We start from the raw sequence: 19,867 nt of genomic DNA, 5'->3' as shown, positions 1-19,867 counted from the left end.
CCCAGTGTAAAGAGGTACTTGACTTGCTGCACTCCTACCTGTCTCTTTTTAGTGACGTACCCTCGCGTACCCACGTTTGTGAGCATGACATTGACGTTGGAGACGCAGTCCCAATCAAGCAGCATGCATATCATTGCCCCTTCACCAAACGTGAGGTCATGAAAGAAGAAGTTGAGTACTTAGTAGAAAACGGCTTGGCACAACCTAGTTGTAGCCCCTGGAGCTCCCCATGTCTACTAACACCTAAGTCTGATGGCACACCCCGTTTCTGCACAGATTATCGGAAGGTAAACGCTGTAACGGTCTCTGACTCTTTTCCGCTTCCTCGTATGGAAGACTGCATTGACAGCATCGGCCCTGCCAAATTCATCACCAAACTCGATCTCCTTAAAGGCTACTGGCAGGTGCCTCTCACTCCCAGACCTTCAGAGATTTCTGCATTTGTCACCCCTGACCACTTCATGCAATACACAGTAATGGCCTTTGGCATGAAAAATGCCCCAGCTACTTTTCAACGACTGATGCAGTTGGTGTTGGGAGATGTGCCCCAGTGCAATGTGTATCTAGATGACATGGTGCTATACACAGACACATGGGCAGATCATATGTCCCTTCTGAGGACAGTGTTTCAGCGGCTAGCCGAGGCCTCGTTGACCCTCAATCTCGCTAAGTGTGAGTTTGGTAAGGCAACCGTCACTTACCTAGGTAAGCAGGTGGGGTTTGGGCAGGTCCGCCCAGTGGAGGCGAAGGCTGCTGCAATCCTGGACTACCCGAGTCCAGCCACCAGACGGGAACTAAGGCGGTTCCTAGGGATGACCGGATATTACCGGTGTTTCTGTAAGAACTTTTCTGTGGTTGTGACCCCGCTAACCAAACTGTGTAGCCCAAAGGTGCCTTTTGAATGGTCAGTTGAATGCCAGCATGCCTTTGAGTCGGCAAAATCTCTTCTGTGCAGCACCCCTGTATTGGCAGCTCCAAACTTCTCTCGCCCCTTTAAGCTAGAGGTCGATGCCAGTGCCACCGGAGTCGGGGCAGTCCTGCTGCAGGATGATGAGGAAGGTGTGTGCCATCCGGTCTGTTATTTCTCTGCAAAGTTCAAACCCCATCAACTGAACTACTCTACCATAGAGAAGGAAGCCTTAGCTCTGCTTCTAGCTCTGCAGCACTTTGAAGTGTATGTGGGCTCCAGCGCTTCCCCGGTGACCGTGTTCACAGACCACAACCCCCTTGTTTTTCTGAACCGGATGTACAATCACAACCAGCGACTGATGCGCTGGGCACTCCTGGCCCAGGATTACAATCTGATGATCATACACAAGAAAGGTACTGACAATATAGTGGCTGATGCACTCTCACGCAGCTCGCAATAGGGTGTTGTTGTTGTTGTTGTTGTTGTTTTGGTAGGGCTTCAATGTAAGGGGGGGGGGGGGAATGTTACGTTCTGTGAGGCTGTGGGAGTGTGTGGGTGGGGTGTTTGCCCACTCTCCCCGCCTCCACCCCTCTTGCCACTCCTACCCCTCTCTGTCTCTCTCACTCTCCTCTCTCCCCAGGACACAGCTGCTGCTGATTAGCCTCGTTTGCCACCTGACTCCAGTCAGCAATCATCCTCTGAGGCTATTTAAACTGGGGATGAGCTGTGAGCAGGGTGGCTTTTTCCTCGGTGGCTCTACGCGTTTCTGTGCTAGATTTTGGACAGACAGCCTCTTTCTGACCAGTGAGCAGACGGGCTTGTGGGCCCTGAGAGTGTCTCCCCGTGGTGGGGAGTAGGGTAGGAAGTGTGGGAAGTGGCTCCTTTTTTATTGTGTTTGTTTGGTAGTCTTCCTGCCTTTTGTGGCTGCGAGTGTTTTCTTTGTTTCTTTGGCGTTGTTGGTAAGACGGCGTTGCCGGCCCTTTAAGTTAATGTTAATGTCGTTTGTAATCCACCTGTACCATTTCGTAATAAAGTTCTATTAATACAGAACAACTCTGTCTGTTTTCCTTTTCATTCTGATTCCGGACTCATTTGTTACTGGTCCCCTCACTCACATGCCTAGACCCCTTCGGGGGGAACGTAACATTGTTTAAATGTTATTTTTGTCCCCCAAATTGAACTGTGGGTTTGGGATGAACTGTGGTCGCTGAGGATCCTTTTCACAAGCGTTGCTGAGCCCCTGCTGTGATTTCTACAACTGAATTAAGTCTGTTTTTAAAGTGCTGCCCGAAAGCTTGCCTAGTTTTCCAAGAATTCTCTGACTGAGCAGTGAGGCCCTCGCCATCATGACCTCTGAAACACTCAGCTCGACTAGTATGCTGTTTATACATGCCATCATTTACTCTGTGAGATGTTTCATTAGCTGCCTGTTTTTGTTTAGCAACTTTCCAATCTTATCATCCCCACCAGAACATTAAAGCATTTAACCATATAAACTTAAATACATCTGAGCTACTGTGGTTAGCACTGTTGCTGCACAGCAAGAAAGTCCTGAGTTCAATTCCACCATCAGGCCTGGGTCTTTCTGCGTGGAGTTTGCATGGGTTCCTCCCAGGTACTCTGGCTTCCTCCCACAGTCCAAAGACATGCAGTTAATGGGAATAGGTTAACTGGTTAATCTAAATTGCCCATAGGTGTGAATGTGAGAGCGAATGGTTGTCTGCCTGTATGTGTTAGCCCTGCGACAGACTGGCGAGCTGGGATAGGCTCCTGCAACCCTGGAAAGGATAAGCGGAAGCAGGTGGATGAAAAATATAGTTTCTACTATGGAGATGCATATAGAAATGTCACAAGTAATAAATGATGAAGTTGTGATTTTACCCATTCTCAGTAACATTCAAAACAGTAGGAGAGAAACTTGTAATGCTTTCCAATGAAAGTTATTCTGGTGTAAGCATTACTTACACATTATTTAGGTAAAGGATGAGTTTCTCTTCTACTTCTGTCTGTGTGCCAAAGAGGGATTCCAGAAATGTATTGACAAACAGATTAGCAGTTCAATATACACTTTTCACCTGTCATTTTTCCTTGCGAAGCTTTAAAATGATTTACACGTAATGACCAATAAAATGATCTTACAATATTCAGTCTCTTTAAAAGTGGGAGCTGTTCTTTGCTACACTACAATACTCTTAGATTTTGTTTAGTTGGAATTATCTTACTCGATTTATTAAAATGTTGAGGACTCTACATTATTTAAATGAGCAACAGCTCAACCATAATGATGCATATCATATTAATACGTAGCAGGACAAAGTAGAAGGTCTAGCGAGACAGCAAAAACACCCTTCAGCCATATTATTTGTTTATTTATTTGTTTAAAACAAATATGTGTTGATGTTGCATAGTTTGGCCACCAGAGGGCACTCTGCAACTTTCCTATTGGCGAGGTGTTTGGAATGCCACAAGCAATAACTAGCTGATTCGAGCAAAGCCAGTCAGATCATAAATTAGTAAATAATTAACGAAACATAAAAAAAAAAAAAATGTTAGGGAAATCGGTTTAGGTTTAATTTGCCTGAAAAATCGGCATCATAGTAACATTGGCTAGTATGTTGGAATATTTGATTTTTAAGTCACCAAATATCGGTATTGGTATCGGCCTTAAAAATCATCTATGCTCTCTTCAGCATGTAATTTTATTTATTTTTTACATCTGTAAAGTAACCACTAACTAAATTATCAGATAATTGTGGAAAATACAAAGTACAGTATTTCTGTCTGAATGTAGCATAGTAGAATATGAAAATGTAACTTTTACTTGCTAAATAAATTTCCTTCACACAGATGTTTGTTTTTTTTGTTTTTAATATTTTTGTTTAAAGACTGCCTTTCCAAGACAGGTTTAGCTTCATGCATCTTCTTTTAAAACTCTCAGGGATTTTTTTCTATCCGTCCTCTGAGTGGTGCTGTTTCAATGTACTGCCATCTTGGATTTTAAAAAAAAAAAAGGAATTTGGTGGAGATTCCAGGTGTCTCTGACCAAAAATGACACACATTTGAGCTAAAACAAACAAACTGTCATCAAGTGTGAATTAGATCAATTTGTAGAAATGTTTAATCATGCTAGGTTTTAGTTTTACAGCACTGATATTAGCTGCATGCGTTTATACCTCCCAATGGCAAACCTCTATCATCCATATACCTTCAACTGCTCAATACTTATGAATAAAAATCATAATTGAGATGACGAATCAAAAAAAAAAAAAAAAAAAAGTGCAAATAATGCAAGTCCATGGAAAAGTAAGAGAAGTATGAAAGGCAGGAGAACATTGCTTATCTTTTATAGAGGAGCTTTTATACTAAATATTGTACAAAAACTAGGCAAAAACATGTATTAAGCAGATGACTTATCATGTACAACAACCTTATTTTTCAGACTGAATAATAATAATAATAATAAAAAAAAACAACTTTCCATATAATGAATGAAACCCAGCAGTGTGTGCAAATATATGCACACATTTTATTTAGGGCAGAGAGACGGCCTCAGGTAAGCAGCACCTCTACAAACAACAGTGAACTCTTTCACACAAACAGTGCATCTATCTGCGCAAACATTCAGAGCCAAATAAAAAAGTCAAAGTCAAAGTGAAGCGACTGTACGGGTAAAGGAAGGTGCCGACAAGGCGGTGAGAAACTGTTATACAGAATCAGGAGACAGTTCTCATCATTAAAAACAAGCTTCCCATTGCTCTGAAACAACTAAAAAAAAAACAACTCTGCGGTTTAATCATTACTGCTGTAGTTTAAAACATCTTTAATGGTCTGAATCCTTCCTTTCATCTGTTATGTGAAAGTAATTTAGCACTCCTGAAACTGACCACAAATGTGTAATACATTAAAGTGAACACTTCTGCTCTAACACTGACTGACTCACAAACAATCATAGTGGTCACAGTCACAGTAATAGCAATACATGTATTTTGTCCTTATGTAACTTAAGTGATGGTGGACTTCACGGAGATGCTTTACACGTCAGAAGCGAGTTTATGGAGGCTGTTTGTTTTTTTACTCCAATTTGCAATAAGTGGAAACCAATCACAATGTGGGAAGCTGGAAAAAAATATATCAAGTAACACAAAACAGAATGCATTTCAAACCGTTTAGCTGAAATTGTAAAACAGAAAACCTCAGCGGTGATATCTGAGCTAGATCTGTCTTTGGCTTTTCAGATATTCCAGTTTCACGTCTTCCTTCGTATCGTGCTCGTCTCTGGTATCCGACACCAAAACACCTACTCCATGTACCGATTCCTCACGCTGTACTGAGATAAGAACAGGCTACAGGTGTCTTAAGACAGGGTTTCAGATTTGCTCCCTTTTAATGCCGTAAGGTGAAATGCACTGCATGCATGTGCTGAGCAAAGCGAAAGTAGTCAAATTTGAAATCTTATTACAGAGTGTCAGCTTGCTGTAAGGCTGCGCTTGATTTTTGAAGCATCTGGATGCCTATTAAAAAAATATAGGGAGTCTGAAAGCTGTGACACCACAGGAGCCAGAAGTATGCAGCGCGATTTAAAAAACACTACACCTGACAAGTATATGGTCATAAAGTGACAGAAACACAGAGCAGACCTAAGTTTCTTTAAAACCGCAGATCAAACTGTAGCCAGTGGGATGAGCAGCTGATTGTGAACATCTGTTTTCTGAACTGTTTACCCAGTTCAGGATTGCCGGGAGAACTGGAGCCTATCGCTGCTGTCATAAGGCGAGCGGTTGCCGGTATCTCACACGGCAAAGAGAGAACCAGGCATCTCACATTCACACCTACAGCAAATTTAGAATCACCATTTAACCTAACATGCATATCTCTGGGAAGAGGCCGGAGCAACTGGAGAAAATCCGAGAGACAGGAACGCCCCAGGCGGCTGTCAAACCCACAACCTTCACTAACCGCACCACCAACACCGCGCCACCATGAATGTTAACATGCAACTTAAAGGTAAGTTTCACTACTAAGACGTTACCATGCCAACCCTCTTTTCTTACAAAGCCTGTTACAGTGCAAATACAGCAAATCTCTTTTGTTCTCTCGTAGCTACAACATCATCACTAATGCTTTTTGTACCATTGTTAACTTAGTCCACAAAACTGGTAGTTACCTATAGGAATGAGAGATAATAGCAGTAAGTGGAGTCACCATTACAGTATATGCAATGTGTTGAATTAAAACACAATAAAAAAAAAAAAAAAATGTAAATCTGGATATTTTCTTTACTTTCAGTCACTCAGCTTGAACCACAAAGATCTACAAACTAATGTAAAAAGTGAACATTAAGGCAGCATGGAGACATCCAATCAAACAGCACTGCTGCAATTTAAAGACATATTGCTAGCCTGAGCTGGGTTTGTAGGCAACATCACGCAGCTAGGTGTGTTTATGCAGAAGAATGTCAATAACAGATACTTGGATTTGGTATCCTCCAGTTTGGGCTCCTTTAATATCAGATGATTAAAAACAAAGAAGGTTGCTTGAGGAGACTGAAAGGGAGCAGTAAGTAGGCTCAGCACAGCAGTGATAGAGATGGTAAATATGGGGTTCTTCAATGTACTAGCCGGGCAGTTTGAGACATTTAAGCCCAGAGTGTTTTCCTGTACAAACGAAATAAATTAACTCAAAAAGGAACAAAAACATCAGCGGTCATCACATGACACCTTATAACTGCATATATGTATATAATTATATATAGTCTGTACAGAGCAGGAAATATAAACAGCAACTCTGTGCATGGAAGGCAAAACTCTTCTTCATTCACTAAAAACTCTCTAAGTCACACTTTGAAACAACCTCACACTAGTGTAATGACAAGTGGTAAACAAGACAATGGGCCAGTGGATGGAAAATTTATGGATGCATGTATTGTGTCTGTTCCCCAGAATCCGTGTTTAACCTCACACCGCTCTACTAAAGTGAAATACCAACAAACAACACAGACTTAGCACAAATAAAGAGATGTTAATTATTAAGGGAAGAGAACTGAACAGAAATGTTAATATTATTTAAGGGTAGAGTTAGAACATGAAGAAAAATCCATAAAGAAATGTGTTACCAAAAACAACATGCATGAAAAAGATTTCCATTGGTCCAAGTAAAATGCTAAAAACATGAAACCCCCCCTAAATAAACAGTGATTGAAAATCCCCTCTTCATATTCTTCAAATTCACCAGAATAGACACAATCAACACACATGTCTAACAGATCCACCCCGACAGAAGGTGGAACTTGGAGAAAGGCACGACACAGGTTGACGTCCGTCTTCAAAGCTCCTCCGGTAACAGTTTCCGATCGCCGATAACTGCGTAGTGATGGCACCTCCCACAAAGGACGGACTGCTCAAAGGTTACGCAAGTCTCTGTAAGATCCTCACATTTATGCTGCATATGTTGGCCCTCACCGTGCTCGGGCCTGGTCTGGAGTCAGATCTCATCGCTGAACTTCAGTTGTCAAGAATGTGCACTTCCATCTCGGGAAGCCAGCTTTAAATTTCACCTCACAACAACAACTTTTTTTTTCCTTCTCAGAGGGTAACGTGCTTGGTAAAGTATCTCAGCTGCTGCTCAGAATCTGCATGTGGAATGATGTGTTGTCCAAGCTTGGTATGACATTAACATCATCAGAGAGCGCGTCACTGCAGCTGCACTCTGTACGCGCAGATGAGGAGCTTGACCTGAGGAGAGAAGATCAGACGGAAACGCTGCTGAGATGCTTCGACTTTTGGATCCTCTCTACTTATCAAAAGAAATTCAGCTTTATGATTGGATGACTAACAATTCAAACTATTTCCTGTTTTCTGCTGCAAAATGTTTTACTTTTTTTGACTCGAACAAATACAAAAAGTAAAGCTGATGATTTGAGTTATTAACATGAAAACCAGCAGTGAGGATATCCTATTGAAAAATACTGTGTGCGTTTCCAAAGTCTGATATTACTTTTTCGCCCCAAAACTACTAAAACACATCAAAAGCAACTGCAAGGTTACAGTGACGCGTTTCTCCACTGACAGTGAGGGCACAGGAAGATAAAACAGTAAGGAAACAGTCCCTAACAATGGCATGCAGCCTTAGATTGTGCCTGTTTTCATTAATGAAGCTCTTACATCTTTTATAACTTTGTTGAGCGTGGAGAGAAACTCCTTCCTATGAAGGTAGTCGAGGCTATGTCAGCATTTCTACACTCTCTGCTATGGGGAGGAATATCATTGTCATTTCAAAGGGAAGGACTGGCAGTTGGGGTTAATAAGGGAGCCACATTATCAAGAGCTCATGAGCAGATACTATTGCACTAATTAACCAAGTCATCGATATTGAAAATGTAGGTGCTGATACAGGAAAAAAAACAGAGAAGAGATCTGAAAACCTGGCTGCACATTAAAGATAGCTGTCTGTGTAGTTTGCTTCGGAGAAGAAAGCCGTGCCTGTAAAACTGTGTCAAAAATGACGCATTGGCGGTTAGACACTAGGACAGAGGGCTGTGTGGGGGGTCTATACATAAACCAGGAGTAAAAATAGGTTGGGCCTGTGGTTAGGTGTGTTATATTAGACTAAAAGATTTTCCAACGTTAAGAAATTCTGTAGCAGATATGATAGATCATCAATATGGAAGTCAACAATAGCTGAGGACAGACTGAAGAAAACAATGAAATGAACTGAGAGTAACAACTACAAATGAAACCCAGAGCATCCAGTTCATTTATTAACTTACTTATAATGAAACTATATATCGATGACCCACTTTAAAAATGTATACATGTTCTGGGGACAAACTGGGTTTGGATTGAATGCCAGTGAGAGTAGCACACAGACAGGCCCAGGTATCATCTTTGAGGATGAAGTGTCTTCTGTCATGACTGAAAAAGACAAACCCACTCAGCTGCATGCAGTGTCTTTTTAAAAACGGTAAAATCGGAGCGTGAGAGCAAACGTTACAGGATTCTGGATGCTTGACAAGATCAACTCTGACACAAACATAGAAGCTTTGTTATTTGTGGTAGCTGGCTAAACTTAGATTGATGTTGCAGCCAAAAACCAAAGATTGCATTGAAAGGTTTCTGTAAAAAAACAAAAAAACAACTTTGTATATTTCTTTGGGTTGCCTTTAAGATAATGGACATGCCTAGTTCTACACGTAAATCATTAATAATGACCATTTGTGGTATTATTTATTCTTCTTTTAAATCATGAAAAATAAAATCGCATTCCTCAGTTTCAAAAACATTTAGTCAGATTTCCCAATGGGCTGGTTAGAAGCAGTGACCTTTGTATGCCTGATTAAGATGTTTCATATGTTTGTGTCTCACTGTGTGTGTGTGTGTGTGTGTGTGTGTGTGTGTGTGTGTGTGTGTGTGTGTGTGTGTGTGTGTGTGTGTGTGTGTGTGTGTGTCACCTTGGCTGCTGGCGCCTCTGCAAGGCGAATGAAGAGCTTGTTGACGCCTGGATTCGGGCTGAAAGAGTAGATGAAGTGACTATCCTGAAACGTTGAAGGCAAAAAGTAGAAAAAAATAAGCAAAAATTAGCACTGTGGCCTAAATTTAAACGATTTAATGAGGTGAAGTACATTGAATCCACACAGTGACATTAAACATGGCTGCATGGTCTCCTGTGAACTGCTTGTTCATTTGCTCAAAGCAGCAATAGTGAAAAACACTGTAAAGAGAGAGTGAGGGTAAACAATAGACAAACGACCACTCTGAATGATATCAAAGGAGGATTTAATATAATAAAATTCCGATGGATTAAAATCGTTTTTCAGTTTTATTTTTGTCGATTTGTTTTATAGTTTATCAAATTTCTCAATTTTATCTTTCATTAATCACTTGGCACATTTTGTTTTTAACCAACTGTTGTGTAATCATCATTTCAACCAACCAGGAAAATGGGCAGCTGGAACTTATCGTTGAGCACCACGGCGTGCACACTGCAAGGTCCGCATAGCCTGGCTGTGATCTCATTCAGGAAGTTGGCGTGGAAGATGAAGAGGAGGATACCTGAACCTGGAAGTAGGAGGGATGATAAAACTTCACAGAAAGGTTCGATTGGAATAGAAATTTATAGCCAACACATTAGTGGGATAACGTTCTAATGACGTTGACATTTGAAGCCATTTTTGCACATCAACTCTGGAAAACGTCGGGGTAATGTTCGGACCGTTCTCATACGAAGGCCCGGACACAAGTGATGTGCAGGAGGTACGATGTTTAGCCTTTGACCATGACCTCAAATGATTTCATTCTGCACTATAACCAGTGCTTGTCACACAGCAACACAATCCATCATTACACTTTGTACTAGCCGAATAGCAGGTTCAGTTTACAGTTTAAGGTGAGACAGTGCAGCTAAAAACTGCACACACTGGTCAATTTTGGGAGTTTGGGCTAATTTGCTTCCATAACAAGTCTTCTTACAGACTAATGGAAAGAAAATGTTCCAAATATGAATTTACATCTTTATTTCATAATACCTCATAATGTCTGCTGGACTGCATTGTATGGTCTATGCCAGGGGTGGGAAACTCCAGGCCTCAAGAGCCAGTGTCCTGCAGGGTTTAGATCTCACCCTGGGTCACCACACCTGAATCAAATGATTAGTTCGTTACCAGGCCTCTGGAGAACTTCAAAAAAATGTTGAGGAGGTAATTTAGCCATTTAAATCAGCTGTGTTGGATCAAGGACACATCTAAAACCTGCAGGAAACTGGCCCTTGAGGCCCGAAGTTCCCCAACTCCTGGTCAATTTACTTTTGCCTTCATGTAATATGAACTGTGGAAGTTTCACTTTAAAGATTGAAAGAGACATACAAATCTGAGTAATCTTTTTATCTTGACAACACCTATTTAGATATGTATGTTCATTGGTAGCATCTGCTCAAGTACCTATTAATCTAAGCTGTTGCAGGTGTAAAACTGTCCTGTCCGCAGTTCCCTCATCTTTGGATATTTTCTTGTGTTTTGTAGCTAAAATTGAGCGTTTGTAAATTACCTTTTCAAATAAATATGTATAAAACATCACAGTTCAAAGGCAGTTTTATTTTCTCTCGGGATGTCATTTACAAAACATTTTATTAATGTCAACAGCCTAAAGGTTTTTAGCTTTTAGATTTATGTTCTTGGAAAGACTTCAAATCAGCAAAATGTTTAAAACAAATCACCTCAATGGTATATTAAAACGTACATAATATGAATCAATTAAGAATTCTAATGTAAGTAGCGTTCATCCTTTTCATCAGTACTCAGTATCTGATGTCTGCAGTGTTATCCTCCTTTTATGCAGTCTGTAAAAAATGTATCAGTAGCACAAAGCTACTAAAAGAGTAGCATCCTTGCCAAGCGTGGCCAGACATGATAAAAACAAAATTCATGAATCTGTCTGGCAACAGAAAAACAGCAAATACACCACCTCTCGAGTGAGGTGGTGTTTTTGCATATCAGGTAATGTAAAAATATGTAAAAATTTGGGGTTACCCTCTGGTTGAGGCTGTGACTTGAAGGTAAAATCCATAGAGAAGTCTGGACCCTCACAAAGCCTGTGGCAGGCCAGAGGGAAGACGGGCTCCAACAGCACCAGACGAGACTCAAAGTATGCTCGGATGGTGTCCTCCGCCACACTGGACAGCCTGCAACATAAATTAGTTCTGTGTAACCAAATATATTTGGTAGTACAACTGGTTTTACCACTACAGTGCAGGACAAAATTTACTGACATTCCTTTTAAGGATAGAAACCAAAGTAAATGTTTGTCTCTTTAAATATTAATTCACACTATGCTGTCTCCAAAAACATCACCAAACTGATGAAACTATGATGTGATGATGTGGTTAGCACTCACATGCTGATGTGGTCCTTGATGAAGTCACACACCGTCAGGTTTTTGCTTTGCTGGGCGAAGTACATAGCTGTGTTCTGGTGTTTGGACAGGATGTTGCAGTCAGCTCCATACTCCAGCAGGAGGCGCACAACATCAGCGTTCCCTCTTTTGCATGCCTAAAAGGAAGGACGTAATGAACTTCTCTAAAGAAACCTCATACTGGTACACCACAGGTAAGGACTATAAAGTAAATATATAATTTCTGACTGATCTGCTATGAAACAGCACCATTTGTAATCTGCATGCAAACTGTAATTTTGCACTAATTAAAACCAAAGTGACCGTTAGTGTTTGTCTAGTGTTACCTTCATCAGCGCCGTCTCCCCACTCAGCGTCTGAGCATTTACATAAGCCCCGGCCTCCAGTAGGATTGCAACAGTTGTCAAACAATTCTGGGATGACACAAACGGGAATCAAGTGTTTACAAGATAAAACAAAAGAGGCAGATGCCTTTATTTCAGAGTCTTTGACTGGTTTGGCTTTCACTGAGAATTTGAATTAAAATTGTATGCACAGTATAGTTAAAGGCTGCAGGATTAACTTACATAAAAGATAGAGTTACCTTTTCAGCAGCATGCATCAGGGCTGTAGTGCCGTTCTTCTGTCGTTTATTCACTCTCACCCCCTTTTTAATCAGTAACCTGAGGATGTCATCCTGCCCCCCTATTGCTGCCAGCATGGTGAGGGTCATACAACTGCCATCCTGCACACAAACAGATAGACACAGAACTAAAACAAAGGCTGTAAAACAATAAGCTTTTTACAGACCTGCAGTGGAGTCCATTGCACTGTATAGAAATGCCTAAAAAGTGAATTACCATGTGCAGTTTTCTGGGCATGATTTGTACACAACACTGTGAAGAGAAGCTCCTTGTACAATGCCCCATTTGCAAACACAATGAAATCATTATTCGTATAATAATAAAGTTATGGTGATATCCCTGCTAAATACTTACCAATCCCAATTTAGATACTAACCAGTGCAGCCAGTCAATATAGTTTTAGTTAGATATTTACCATACACCACAAACTGTATATAACACCGGCTTGTTTTCTTAATCTGAAAACAAAACCTAACACAGTTGTATCTTAAACCTGCATTCTTTTTGATGACTAACGCGACCACCTTAAACAATGGATGACGTTACAGTGGTCATGTCTATCTTGCTGTCTTGAGAAGTACCATAGATATGATTGTTTACAATTTTACTTACAGAAGACTAACTGCTCAACAGGCAGCTTTTGAAGATGATTAATAACCTGCTTATCAGTTTGCAAGTTTAATATCAATACCTCCTTGTGCAAAACTGAAGCTAATATAGTATTACGTTGTGATATATTTACTTGAACATCTTCACAAAAATATGGGTTAGAAATAGATTTTTTTTTTTATGTACTTATATAGTCTCAATATTAAAAAACTAAACAATAAAAAAAATACTACATTTACATATCTGCATGACAACAATAATAATCAATATTTACTATAAAAAATGTATTTAGAAAACACTTAATACAGCCTGTTTACCAAAGTAGCCTTGAGATTCTAGGAATACGTCGACTTGTCATCGCACTGCTTTGGGCGATGAAATGTTTTGCATTTTTATACCATTACTTTTGCACAGAGTATAGATTCTTTTGACCCATATCTGGGTTCGTCTGCTGCTACAACCACACACATCTACAACGACCTAAAGTCAGGCACTGAAATGTGTACAAGTGTAACTGGCTTGTGAGGCTTACTTGTTCTGACATTGGTTTTTTTTGGTAATTTTATCATCAAATCAGCATTTTATTACGTGGTTTATGACAAATGCATGCACCTTGAGATTTCCTGGAGTTTCAGCTATTTTAATGCTGTTTAGCAATAGTTACTTTGCTGACATATCGATTTCAGATATTGAACATGTGTAACATGTTTGCACGGCCACTTTAAACATCAAAATATGTGACCAAGTATAATTTTACTGTTAGCATGAGTATAAAATAGTCAGGTTTATCAAATCAATACAGCTGCAAACCTTCACCCAAAAAACGGGAAATCAAGGGAAATCATTTAACACTTGTCACCAGTTTTAAAATTTTAAGCCAAGAAGCATTTTATTGTACAAGCAGATTTTTGATATGAAGTATTAACTGAAGGCAACATGAAGACTAATACATAAAGTGCTTATACAACAGCAATAAAAACAATGTAACTTCTACGCAGGGAAAAACATTAGTTTTGCAACATTAAACAACAATGGTAGTGCCTGAACAATCATTTGTATCATTACCATCAATACCATTCACAGATTCATCTTCCAAATACAGCTGTATATGTAACTACTGGTATACACTGTAACACAGATGTACCCTTTTTAACAAGGCGGCAACAACACAGGAAAGACGTGATGAAAATCACATGGCAATGTGCTATCTAACCTGGCTGTGTAATCTATTGCAGTCAGTCTTATGTGTGTCCAACACTAATAGCTTTGGTATGAAAGGGCGAACACTGGTTTCTTAAAAACAGGTTCACTACAGCTACTATTGATCTTAACAGAAAAGCTTTTAAATGTGAATGAAAGCAGCAATGCTGTCCAGTCTTTGAATATTTACTGGTAAAAATGACTCAAGATTACATTTTCTTTGCAAATGTCCTGACTATGGCATCTACAAAGTTGACTGACCTAAATAACAGATCATCAACACCACAACTCTTGTTGAATGTCCAGTCTGAAAGAAGCAACACACTGAACGTGAGGAAGTGCTTCACTCATTTTTTAACTAAAATGTGATCACTTTGTTTAGTCAGTCTCCAAACCTGTATCCATCACTCTGGGCTGAACTAACCAAGCCACAAATTCCTCCTTAAAATGAAATGCGAAATATACTTAGAAACCGTAAACAGAAACGAACATCCTCAGTCTAATGTCTGCTAGACAATTATGCATACAGTATATTGCCAAAAGTATTCAGTTACCCATCCAAATATTCCAATCACTTCCACGGCCACAGGTGTGCAAAAACGAGCACCTAGGCATGCTGCTTCTGCAGGTATTATGACAAAGTGGAAGCCAGTGGGAACGACAGCAACCCAGCCATAAGGCAATTTGTTCTTGGCAACTGGATATTAATGTTATAAACATCTAGAAAATAAAAACATACTATAAAGTAATGTAAATGAGTCAAATGTAGTGTATTTTAACTAAAATTAGAGTACACTAAATACAATTAAATGCTAAAATGCTATACACAGTCACTGTATGGGTATACAAAAATACAACACACCTTTTAGGCAGATTGTTAAAGATAAAGATAACAAAGTATAATAATAGATAAGTATTAAGTGGATCTTTAAAGAAAGAAAGTGCTTTTGATATTTCAGCTATAGATACACACAGCTCCTAATTCTCTATTATCAGCAAGGAAGGTATATTATTACTGCTGCAAGCTATCTACAATATATGCTACTGGCTAAAGCAGGAATATAGTACACCTGGGCTTGTTTGGGTAAACGGCAAAGTAAATCTATCACGCTGGACGGTTTCACTGCAAAGGTTGCTGGTAGGCTTTTGATTTCTAATCACCAAAACACATTAAAAAATGCTACTAAAATTGATACAGACAGTAAGACGGATGCATAAAGTACATGTCAAAGACAAGTAAAAATCCCCCTGTAAATGCCCAGAGGCCATCTTTGCTCTAAAATGGGCTGCCCTGTCCACAGTGGAGGTGGGATTTCCAAACAACTCTTGGTGTTATCATTTTTACAACTACAGTGTGGGAAAGCATATTTGGGTGGCACTACTTGTCACCCAAAAATGATTTCACTAGTGAAACATTACAGGCAAAAATGAGGTTCAAGTCTGCTAAACGATCACAAAACTCAATTAGAATATTTCCTAGAGACAACCTGACAGTGTTAGATAGTATATGCATTCTAAGCTTATTTTCTTGTAAGCCAAAGCTACAGTACAAACATCCCTAATTCCACCCATTTAGTGTATATTTGTGCAATTGATTGCTTAATTTATACTTGAACGTGATCCGGGATACTCTGGGGTCTTTAATTTGAAGAATAAAAGGGCTGCCTATAAATGTCTTGTGGCTACGATGGTATGTTACACTAATTTCCATCAGTTTCATTTTTATACCTTATACAAATTGAGGTAAAGTGATGTCCCTCTCACATCTAAGACCTTGCTGATAACGTGTGGTTATACTGCATGTCAAATAACGTTTACAGGGACAGATAAACAGGACCATCCCACTCAGAGTTTGAATTATGAGTCTCTGGATCTTGTCCTCCACTTTGTTTGGATGCAACAGTATGACCTCTTCTTTTGAGTGACTGAATAGAATTATGTACAAAATATTTGACCTCCCTCCATGTTCTGCTGCTTAAGGCAGGTTCAGCAGCTAAACACGCATCGCAGTCCTTTTTGCCCGGCACTTTTACCAGCTTAGAGAAGTCTCCAAGCTGTCGCCTCACTGCTGCCTGTTCTTCCTCACTCCACAACCTTTTGTTTCTTTTTTGAGGCTTGACAGCTGGATTGATTTGTTTTCCTGCAGAAGACATAGGCGCATTTTCAGATACCACCGGACTTCTGTCAGAAAGACTGGGTCCGTGGATTGTTGGGACAACCTGTGCAGCTGCAGGGCCCCTCGATGGGCTTAAGGGGTAAGGTGGTGAACTTGAATGGTTTAGAGGTGTAAACGAAGACATAATAGGCCTACTTCCATCATTAAGTGTTGAGAATGGATTGACCATTGGAGAACTTACAGTATTTAACTGTGTGAATGTAGGAACCATTGAGGTACTTGGAGTATTAAGGGAGGTAAACGAAGGAATCATTTGTGACGTTGTAGTGTCCTGTGGTACATACACAGACGGAGGTGGCATGTTTGTAGCATTCTGTGTATATGAAGGAGACAATGGCATAATTCTGCTGTTTTCTGAAGTGTATGGAGGAGGCATTAGGGCATTTGTAGTGTTGTGTGGAGTAAATGTAGGAACAACTTGCGTATCAGTAGCATTCAATGGTGTGAAAGTAGAAATCAATGGACTTGTATGGACCATATCTGTACTAGATGAGCACAAGGATGCGTAACTTGAAGTAATCTCTTGGCAGAATGGTGATGCATCTCCCAAGTTGGTTGCTGGTGGCGGCGGCGGCATTGTCATGCAACAATTTGAACTTTCTCTCAAGTTATCTGGGTCGACTGTTGTCATAGTACACACAGTGCTTGTGTCTTCCAAAGTTGTCTTTGTGGTTTGGACTCCAGCTTTTGATCTCTTTGGATTCAAAACATTAAGGTTCCCCTCAGACTTCTGTATGTTATTTCTCCTACGCATTGTCTGTAGTGTGTTGTGTACATAGTTTTTAACGTCTGTCCAAGATCTTCCTCCGAGATCTGGCTCAGCAGCTATGCAAGCATTGCACTCCTTTTTGCCCGGAACCTTCATCCTTGTGATAAATTCACTCAAGTAACGTTTCACTGCAGCCTGCTCATTCTCACTCCAAGGTCTTCTTTTTAAAGCAGGCTTCTGTGCAGTTCCTAAAATGACAAATATTGAGAATCACTGCTACGCAAGAGATAAAATCTTTATCCAATTTAGAATGCAGTTTTAATTTTTTTGTTTTTGCTTTATTGAACCTGGTAAATTTTCTGATCAAGACCTTGTAATAGAGTACAGGGTGGGCCATTTATATGGATACACCGTAATAACATGGGAATGGTTGCTGATATTAAAGTCTTGTTTGTGGCACATTAGTATATGTGAGGGGGCAAACTCCTCAAGATGGGTGGTGACCATGGTGGCCATTTAGAAGTCGGCCATCTTGGATACAACTTTTGTTTTTTTTCAATAGGAAGAGGGCCATGTGACACATCAAACGTATTGGTAATGTCACAAGAAAAACAATGGTGTGCTTGGTTTCAACGTAACTTTATTCTTTCATGAGTTGTTTACAAGTTTCTCTTTGTTCACAGCCATTGACATGTCGAAGAGGTTAACACGTGAGGAGCGGATCGAAACTGTGTTGATATCTGGTGAACGCAGTAACCGGGTTATTGCAGCAGATTTCAATGCAAGACACCCTACGAGACCACCCATCTTCCATGCTACAGTTAACAAACTGCTTGCTAAGTTTCGTGAATGGTGAAGTTAACAAACAAAACCACCGCTATTGGTCTGACACTAACCCACAGTGGATGGATCCCTCCAAGACTGTTGGAACAACAAAAGAGATGGTTTGGTGTGGTATATGGGGTACAACGATAGTGGGTCCATTCTTCATCAATGGAAACCTCAAGGCCACTGGATATTTGAAATTGCTACATGTGTTTCCCTCTTTATGCACTGAAGCTGGCACGTTCCCTGAGTTCTTCCAGCAAGATGGTGCACCACCACATTATGGGTGCCAGGTCCGAGCATTCCTAGATGAACAGTTTCCTGGAAAGGGGATTGGTCGTTGTGGGCCAGTTGAATGGCCCCCAAGGTCTCCCGATCTGACCCCCTTAGACTTTTATCTTTGGGGTCATCTGAAGGCAGTTGTCTATGGTGTGAAGATACGAGATGTGCAGCACCTGAAACTACAGATACTGGATGCCTGTGCTGGCATTTCTCCTGCGGTGTTGCTATCAGTGTGTGAAGAGTGGGAGAAGAGGGTTGCAATGACAATCCAACACAATGGGCAGCACATTGAACACATTTTATAAGTGGTCAGAAACTTGTAAATAACTCATGAAAGAATAAAGTTACGTATAAACCAAGCACACCATTGTTTTTCTTGTGACATTACCAATAAGTTTGATGTGTCACATGTAGGGATGGGTACCGGTGTCCGGTGCCATCATGGCACCGGTTCTGACATAAACGGTAGTAACCAGACCGAAAAGCAGCGCACATTTCGGTGCTTTATTTCGGTGCTTTTTTTTCCTGAGCTGTGATACACTTCTAGCCAATCATTTTACGTTTCCCAGGATAGTAGGCGGGGCCAGGTACGTACGTTCAGTTAGAGCAGAGCTACAGATTAAAAATGTCCAAGGCGAAGCGGTCAAAAGTCTGGCTGTACTTCACAGCAAAATATGCAAACTCAGCAGCCTGCAACAAGTGCTTTAAGCTGATACTGTGATACTGTCAAAGGAGGTAGCACCTCAAATCCGATGAAACACCTGGCGACGCATAGCGTTTTTTTTAAAAGCCGAGAAATGCGCCGTATTTGATAGCTTGCTGCGAGACCTCACACTGTGCACGTTGGGTGGGTTGCCAGTTATCGGACCCGGAGCAACATCCCCCAAAAACCCGAAGAATAGAGTCCTGGCCCCTAGCCCTACCAGTGTAGCAGAAATGATGAGGATGATGATGGCAGCAGCAGCCGTTCTTCTCTGCGTGAGTAGCTTAATGTTGTTCGAGTGTAATTTACGTTGAGTAGGCTAACCACGTTATTACATTAATGCATGTAAGGTGAACTAGCAAACATCATCATAGCTACATGCGGCTGCCCTCTTGTTTGATGGCAGATACTCCCTTCACCCTGGACAAAAAGGCTAAAGTGACCAAAGAAAAAGTGGGAAACAGCTGAACATGAGAGGTTTTTGGACAAAGTTTGTGTTTTTTTTCCATTGTTTAAGCACTGCTTCCAGCCAAGAGTGATACCATATATGCCCCATAGCTGCAGAAAAGGCTAACATTGTTATCTTTTTACAAAAAAACAAACAAACAGCTGAACATGAGAGGTTTTTGGACCAATTTTGTGTTCTCCATTCTTTAAGCACCGGTTCGAGCACCGTTTAAGCACCGGCACCGTTTCAAAAGTACCGATTTGGCACCGGTATCGGATAAAACCTAAACGATACCCATCCCTAGTCACATGGCCCTCTTCCTATTGAAAAAACAAAAGTTGTATCCAAGATGGCCGACTTCTAAATGGCCACCATGGTCACCACCCATCTTGAGGAGTTTGCCCCCTCACATATACTAATGTGCCACAAACAGGACTTTAATATCACCAACCATTCCCATGTTATTACGGTGTATCCATAT

General features: G+C 40.6%; 1 protein-coding gene across 2 annotated transcripts in view; it reads right to left on the bottom strand.

Annotated features, from left to right (window-relative positions):
* Positions 1-3,760: 3,760 nt before the first annotated feature.
* The window catches only part of mphosph8 (M-phase phosphoprotein 8), a 28,577-nt gene continuing 12,470 nt past the window's right edge, over positions 3,761-19,867 (bottom strand). Inside the window, exons 8-14 of one of the 2 annotated variants that reach the window (XM_085248674.1) lie at positions 12,395-12,535; positions 12,138-12,224; positions 11,794-11,948; positions 11,430-11,581; positions 9,839-9,963; positions 9,357-9,440; positions 3,761-7,641 (exon numbers count right to left, since the gene is read on the bottom strand). In XM_085248674.1, the coding sequence (XP_085104800.1) occupies positions 7,600-7,641; positions 9,357-9,440; positions 9,839-9,963; positions 11,430-11,581; positions 11,794-11,948; positions 12,138-12,224; positions 12,395-12,535 (786 nt within the window). In that variant the 3' untranslated portion in view covers positions 3,761-7,599. Of the gene's footprint in view, positions 7,642-9,356; positions 9,441-9,838; positions 9,964-11,429; positions 11,582-11,793; positions 11,949-12,137; positions 12,225-12,394; positions 12,536-13,907; positions 17,377-19,867 lie in introns of those variants that run through there. The other variant, XM_085248673.1, reaches the window with a different exon arrangement.

This window comes from Mchenga conophoros, linkage group LG16, assembly GCF_057382185.1.
Source record: "Mchenga conophoros isolate Kocher_MC1m ecotype Shallow Benthic linkage group LG16, M_conophoros_male_GT1.1, whole genome shotgun sequence".
Taxonomy (NCBI): Eukaryota; Metazoa; Chordata; class Actinopteri; order Cichliformes; family Cichlidae; genus Mchenga; species Mchenga conophoros.
This window is presented reverse-complemented; position numbering and strand designations above follow the sequence as displayed.